An 8,225-nucleotide genomic window follows, 5' to 3' on the forward strand; every position below is an offset into this window, starting at 1 on the left:
CACGCGTCACACTCAACAGAAAACTGACTTTTAAAAAACAAGCTCTATTAAAAACAAACACACTTTCACACTTCGATTTCTCCACTCTCCGTCGTTTCTAACAGTGCATATGTGGTCATGAGTTTACATACACTACACCTTGCCAAATGTTAACAAGTTCAACAAAATATGAGGGATAATAAACATGGCATGTTTCTTTTAGTACTTTTAGCTATTTCAAATAACACAAGTTAGTACACAAGACAAAATAATATTTAAAACAAAAATAATCAAATTACATGAACAAAAAAACGTATTTAAGCTTATGATCACAACTGTATAGTAGCATGGTCGATCATATAACAGCATTGCAGTATATGGAAATATTGATGGTAGAAATAAAAAACAATATTTAATTGTATGCCTAAATACGTACAATTAAATAATATTTTCACACTTGAGTAATAGGCTATTATTCTCATATTTCATCTCGAGATCTTCACTGACACTTTTGTTTCCTTGTTTAACCCCTTAGCTGTCACCCCCCTTTTTGAGAATGGGGGTTAAAATGCACTATTCAAACTTAAATGCTTTCAATTCAAGAATGCTTTGGAATATATACCCAAGTTTGGTCTTGTTTAAAAGAAAATACTCAGCAGATTACTGCTGAAGTGAAAACTCTTCAAAAAAATTATAGTATGAAACCGTTATGGAAGTTTAAATTTACAGTAAATCAAATATACTGTACTATATATTTTTATTTTATATAAAAAATATATTTTACAAAAAAAAATGCTCTAAAATTACTATAAAATCAAAGCCATAAATCTAACCAAGTTATGTTCCAAATTTGAAGTTGATATCACAAAAATTGAAGTTCCCATGAGATTTTGTTTAGGCGTAGTACCAAACATAGCCACCGGGTGCCATTGAATTCCATTGAATTTAGTTGTGTACATTCTGCCTTAACAAATTAATCCATTTGGGTCCCACTTTATATTAAGTGGCTTTAAGTACTATGTACTTACATTGAAATTAATAATTTGATACAATGGACTTATTGTGTACATACATGCTTTTACATTGTACTTATATTTTGAAAATACCTGCATGTAATTACAGCTGTAATTAATAAATGTAATTACATTTGTAATTACACAGTTGACCCTTCCCTTACACCTTAACCCACCCTTAAACCGACCTATACAACCAACACCTAACCCTACCCATATCACTCCTCAATAGCAACAAAATTGATTTACAATACAACCTGAACAAAATAAGTACATTGTACTTATTTTTCGATGTAAGTACATAGTACTTAAAGCCACTTAATATAAAGTGGGACCATACAGGTCTGTCCAAATATCAATTCTGTCACAAAATTTGGAACCTTGAGCCTCAGATCTTTCTGAAAATATGTTTCGTCAAGATTAGAAAAGGTTTTGATCATAAATTATGATGCCCAAAAGGGGAGGAGCCTGATAAAATAAGTACAGTTTCTATGGTAACACAACGTTCAATAATTAAATGTTTTTCACAGGATGAATTCTGAGTTTATAAGCTTTCAAATGATACCTAATTTATGATAACTACTAAAATATGTATAATATATAATAAAAAAGGCGATAAAAAATAATATTATATTTTAGAGGATAATATATGTTTTTTTTTACATTTTTAGAGGATAATATTATACTATAACTTTTTATTTTTATTTAAAAATACTAGATATGTTTTATTATGAACTTTTAGCATAAAAACAGACGTTTCAATGATTAAAAGTGGGTGCATCGACTTTTTGTGACAAAGGTCAGACCTCCCTGTTATGATGCAGATTTTTTTGAGGTGCACTCTTGTCATAAATTCATCAATTACTCTTCCTACATAATTTGTAACACAAAACAGGGTTAGAATATCTATTTAGAAGTCTTAGACCTTTCCAAGAATATAAAAATTGTCATAAATAGATTAGGATTTAATAGAAATATAGTAAAGTAAAGTTAGGCGTCTCGGTACCGGGACGGTGACAGTTAAGGGGTTAAAAAAAAAACCTTTTTCATATTTTAAGCCTGCAACAATGAAATATAAGGCATTTAAAAAGAAGGAAACTTTTTTATTATACCTTCATTTTTATAAGACCGTTTTAATGGAGCCAAAAAGAAAACCCTGAAATCTGATAGTTTTAATAAAAGTCAACCCCTGAGACAAAGTCTGTGATGGACCATAAACAACATCAGAGCTCACATCCCACACAGTGTGAAACTGGCCTTGAAGAGCATGGATATAGTCCTTGTACGCAACACCATCATTGTTGTTTATGTGTGTGATGCAATTGTCATTTGAGTATTTAAACTATCATTTATCTTGGTTTAGGCAAATGTTTTAAGAAGCCGAATACACCACTAATGATCTAATGGCTTATACCATAAAAGTATGATAAAACCATGCATTATAGACCAGTTGCCTGCACCACGCATGGATAGCAAAGCACACATAATGGTGGCAATCTCCGAAATCCTTGCCCTTGTGGTGACATTTTTGGTCAAAATCTTACAGCTTATAAATCATACAATATTATGTTTTTTTTTTGAAAATGCATGTGTGTCTGTGTGTGTGTGTGTGTGTGTGTGTGTGTGCGCGTATTTTTGTGTGTGTGTATTTTCTGTAAGTCTAAGCTCCTGCTTAATTCAACCGAGAGCCAATTATTGACTGTTCTGCCTCTCTAAAATCCTCTCAATTCATATCAAGTATAAAGAGTCTGCAAGTCAAGACCTTCTAACCCTACTTTCTTCAGTCTGATGATTCACCAATTACTTAAAAGTCCAATCTTGCCAACTCTTTGATACTCTACATTATATTCATTAATGCAGTACTCTTTAATACACTAAATGCTCAAAACTATGCGGACGCCAGAACAACATTTGCTCATTGAGCATTTAATTTCAAAGCCAGTGAGTAAAATCGAAATTGGTGTAATGTCCAAACCATTTGATTTCATCTGTCTTTTTTGTTGTATTGATTCTACTGAATCATAAATACATAATGTGAAAATTATGGTTAATTTGATATCAAATGTTTATTTTGTTTTTGCATTTTTTAGTTTCCAATTTTGTATAGTGTATAGACTGTAATGATCTTAATGATCTTAGACACTTATTATTTACTTGTTTGTATTTACACTTAAAATTACACTCATGCTTTTTGCTTCTAACACAAACAATTCAAACAATTCATACACACAGTATATATTTTGTGAGTCTGCTTTTCTTGCAATGTTCAGAAAATGGGAATTCAATTGTGCCTATGTAATTACTGTGTAATTACATGGTAATAAATGTGTAATTACACCATTACATCAGTACAATAGAATCGGGGACAAATAAAATAAAGCTGAATATAATACTGATTCATTTTTGGAGAAGAGGGCTTAATATAAATGTAAAATGTAATTACAACCTGTTTTGAAATCATATACATCAGTGAGAGACACATGCAAATAAAATAAAAATTCTGTTAAATTGTTCAAAACAACACATAAACACATTGTATCTGCAAAAATAAAACTGGATCCACAGAAAATGCCACTAGTTGTTGCACATGGCACTCAGTGTCTAATGTAAAAAGAAATAAACTATTAGCATTGCACGCACATCTTTATAATATAAGGCAATCACTTTTTTTATCATTGTACTGAAGAGAATTAAACACTAAATGAGTAAATCTCACCAAAACGGTGCATTTACACAAACCACTCATTTATTTGTCACAAAAAGATTAAGACTGGCTTTGTTTCAGGGTAAGAGTCCTCTAGAGTCCTTTTCCACAGCACTTTTTGCCTGAGCTAGACAAATGCAACACCACTTCCATTTATAGCGGTATTCCCATGATAACTACATGAACACTACAGTCTAGAAGTACAAAACAAGCAACAGTCTAAATCACACTGACATTAAACACTGCCATTTTGCTTTCTACCCTCAATGCCGTTTACTCAGGTTCACCTTTAAATGACCAAACATAAAAGTAAAGCCAAAACTGAGGGGAAAACCTGCATAATCGAGCAAACAACAATCTGCACCTCATTGGCTTGAATGAGATTGTAGGAAAGGAAGGAAAGGAATAGTTCACAATATATTTACTCCTCTGGTGAATGATATTCCAAACCTGGAATGTGTGTAACACAAAATAAGACATTTTTCATAAGAATGTTTCCACTGTTTCAACTGCTGACTTTCATTGTATGGTCAAAAAAAGATAAAGAAACAAAATCCTACAGGTTTGGGAAATCTTTATGAAATATTCTTTTAAAGACAAGCTCCAGTCCTTACACCAGCGTGAAAAAGAAATAAAACAGGAAAGTGTCAGACTTACTTTGTGTATTCTTCATTGTCTCTGTCGCACCTTGCATCCTTATGTTTCTCCCAGTCCTTCCCATGTTTGCATGTAGTCAATAAAATGATATCATCCCCATTGTGTATATGATGCAGAGCATTTCTGGTTTCAGAACCAATGCCGGTTAGATACCTCTTCCCCTTGAAGACCAGCAAGTATTTCCGTAAAGGAGGGACATTGTTAAGATTCAGAAAACCTTTTCCCCCTCCTTTCTGAGGATGGTCTTTTGAAAACAGAGGGATGGACACATCAAAGTGTGGTCTGAAGTTGTCCATGTCGGTGCTGGCCTTGGCCAACATGGCTTGGCCGATATCGAAGCCTAGTTCCTCCGTGTAATCAGGCCACGTTCCAGAGTACAAGTTAAAAATCAGATGGTTCCTCCCTTCGTACCACAGCGGGAGGCTTTGAATTCGGGCTCGGACATTGTGTACATACTGAGCGGACAGCTGGTCCCTGTCTAGAGTGTCTATACTCAGTACGAAAAGACAGGCCTGGTTAGGGTCTGTCGTGTGGAACCGCGATTCCTCGATGGCTGCCAGAATCTTCTGGTAGCTTTCCGAGGGTGCTTCACCTTTCTGAGGGGGGTAAACGTAGATTTTAAAGCCCCGTTCGCAGCGCTGGAAGTCGAAACAGGTGTCCATTCGACATCGCCGGCTCTTGTAGATGTTCTTCTGGATTTCCCGCCTCTCGCGAGGAGACGTGTGTTGATGAAGAAGCAGCGGCCCGTCCTCTTCCTGCTCTGCCTCACCCAGGTACGTCTGCAGCGGAGGATCAAGCCATTCTGGCCAGCGAGGCGGACGAGGTGGGACACCAGGGATCTGTGAGACTCCGTAAAGCTCTGCGTGGTTCTGGAACTCGCCGATCTGTAGGCCACACAGGTAGGCTAGTAGCAGGCTACAGGCCCCCACAGATACCAGCAGGTATCGCTTCTTCGCCTGCATGTGGACAGCGAGAAGCAGGGCAGGAAAAGAAGGAAGCACAGAGGGCCGGATGTAAACCCACAGGACCAGCTCTCATACCAGTATGAGCATTCTGATATTGCACGGACCACTGTAAGCACAGAGATACAGAGGGTTTACGCACCAGAATGAAAATCCAGAATCTATACACCTGAATACAAGCTTTATTAGTGAAAATATATGGTGAGTCCAAACAGAGAATCAGGGTTTAAAAGTAAAATAAACAAAAAACATAATGTTTGAGGATTTTAAAATGCTGATCACAATGAATGTTATTTAGAAATATTTCTAAATCCTCCCTCTATTTCTATATCAAATAAGCTTATTTGCACAAGGTTTAGCCGACTTGATTCTAAAATATACTGTATTGGGAACTACTGGATAACAGACCCTATTGTCCATGTTAAATAATGACATATGTAATTATCATTTTGGATAAGGGGGTGATTACAGTCAAACAAATCGTAAATAAAGTAAAACTATGGATTCTATGAAAGAACTGTAAAATTAATTAGGGCAATTAAAGGAGGATTTAACAAAGCAGCTTTAAAGTCTACATCCCATGAATTAAGCACAAAGCATTTTTTTTCACTCTTTAATTATGTTTTATGAATAGTGCTATCGAATTTTAATTGAGATCCTGATGAAAGATAGATACCAGTGCCTTAAATAAGTTAGGTGTTAACTCTTTACAAATGTTGTTTTAAAGGGGTAGTTTGACCCACCATGTCATAATTTATTCACCCTGTGTCATTCCAAACCTGAATGACTTTCTTTCTGTGGAACATAAAAGAAAATCATTTGAGTATCTTTTGTTTTTCTTCCATACATTTGAAGTCAACTGTTGCCTAACCAAAATGGTTCAAAATATCTACTTTTGTGTTTTACAAAAAAGTGAAAGTCATACAGGTTTGGAACACAATTGACCTCACCGCATCTTAGCTCAAAATCAGTGCATACTGTCAAGTGCATTTCTATGTGACAAAAATGTAATGTCAAGGTTTTTTTTTTCATGTATTTGCAGTGAATTCAATCATCTCTATCATCATTTATTCAAGTCCTATTTTATGTATTCATTTATTTACTCCAATTTAAGGCCCTAAAAAAAAAACAAAAAAAACTTTCTCGTGGCACGGATGAGCTGGATTTTTCCAGGGCCGAATTTTATCCTTATTCCAGCTCTGCAAAAACCTGGTAAAAAGAAATAAACTGACTACATGAAACAGTGACGTTTAAAATACCATGTTAAGAAAACAAAATCAGCAAAACCTTGCACTCACTCTTCACCTCACTTGAAAACTCCACAAACTAAGGCAATATTTTAAAACAAAAAAAGACTACACAGTAAAATAAAATAAGCTGATTAAATTGATTTTTATATCACTGTACTTTTTAACTTAAACATACATATGCTAAACAAACTGAAACTGCGTCCATATAGAGAGACAACGATTTACCTCAGTCACTTGTTGACGTGTCAATCATCTACTGATGAGCAGAAGACCTTCAATGATCCTCAACTTTATCTAATAAACCAATCAAGTCAGCGCATTATTGTGAATTGTGCAAGAGTATTTGACAGCCATTTCTGTACTCATAAAGCAAAGATTGTAACTATTCAGTATGTCAGTCTTTATAATATTGCGATTACAAGTGAAATTGACAGAAAAACACTCGCTGTCCGAATCCATTACCCTGAAAATCAACGTGTTGATCGTTGTCCATTTATCTCTTTACATGCTTGATAAATATCTTCACATTTGTCGTGGCGATCACTATGCAACTTCAGAAAATCCACTGAGTCTTCTTTATATCACATATTCCATCCATAAGTCTCGATACATCATGAACTCAGCCTTCAGATTTGCGTATCTCCAGCATCAAGAGCTCCTTCTATGAACGTGAGGATTATCAACCCCTATGCAGATTTTAGAGCAAAATCCATTGCAGAGTTCCTGAGACATCCTGAACGCTCAAGTTGCGTTTACAACTCTCCAAAAGCAACGTGAAACTTCTCATCACGCCACTCGTGGTCTCACGGCATCCTCGAGACTCTGATAGCATCGGATAACACCTGAAGCACAGGTTTCAATCGCAGTCCCTTCCAGCGGTTTGGTTTAATTCGACGTTAGCTGTCAGTCACAGCTTGATCCGGAGTCAATCCAGCGGGACCACGTGCATAGACTCCAAGACGAACCCCAAATTCGCTCCCATGACAATTCTCCGTTAATTCATCTTTATCAATACCTCAACAAATGCAAGCACTGTCAATGATCAGTTTCCCGCCTTTTCCCCCAACGGACGGCACTTGGTGTTAAAGTTAAAGCTGTTGCCAGTTGAACGTCACTTCACTCCAGCGCATCTTTACCGGGACGAGCCCGCGGGAACACGCACAGCTGTCGCGCGCCTGCCTCTACAAGTCTTCTCCTTCAGAATCAGCAGGCGTGGAGCGAGAGCTTCTGAAGAGAGTTGGCGAATCCCCTCAGTATCTCTGTGAGCTCGAACCTCCCACCGCCATTGACCCAGTCCTCGCCGATATTAGAAGAGAAAGCTCTGTGAGAGAAGGGACGGACAGTAGACGCGAGGGGAGCATGACGCGCCCGACGAAACGGGAATAAACCGTGAGACTGTCTGCGAACATCTTCATGGAAGAACACAAGATCCTCTACTGATGCGTACTGCTCCCCGGCTATCCTTCCAACAAATGTGTGCGTTTTCCATTATGGAAATGTGTTATAAGTCAATTTATTTGAGATTTTAAACGTCCTGTCTGACACAAATAGCCTATGTTTGACTGTCGATAAATATGCACTCCTAAACAGAAAGGCTCTCTATGGTTTCATGATGAAGAATCTTCCCATCCATGGAACCTTTTCAATGCACAAGGTTCTT

The 8,225-nt window shown here is 36.6% G+C and overlaps 1 protein-coding gene across 1 annotated transcript in view; it reads right to left on the reverse strand.

Annotated features, from left to right (window-relative positions):
- LOC120493730 (exostosin-1) overlaps nt 1-8,021 on the reverse strand; it is a 358,315-nt gene extending 350,294 nt beyond the window's left edge. The window contains exons 1-2 of the mRNA XM_039692526.2: nt 6,791-8,021; nt 4,354-5,424 (exon numbers count right to left, since the gene is read on the reverse strand). Of these exons, the coding sequence (XP_039548460.2) occupies nt 4,354-5,315 (962 nt within the window). The 5' untranslated portion in view covers nt 5,316-5,424; nt 6,791-8,021. The remainder of the gene's footprint in view (nt 1-4,353; nt 5,425-6,790) is intronic.
- Nucleotides 8,022-8,225: the final 204 nt, after the last annotated feature.

The sequence above is a fragment of the Pimephales promelas genome, chromosome 13, assembly GCF_988280905.1.
Source record: "Pimephales promelas chromosome 13, fPimPro1.hap1.1, whole genome shotgun sequence".
Taxonomy (NCBI): Eukaryota; Metazoa; Chordata; class Actinopteri; order Cypriniformes; family Leuciscidae; genus Pimephales; species Pimephales promelas.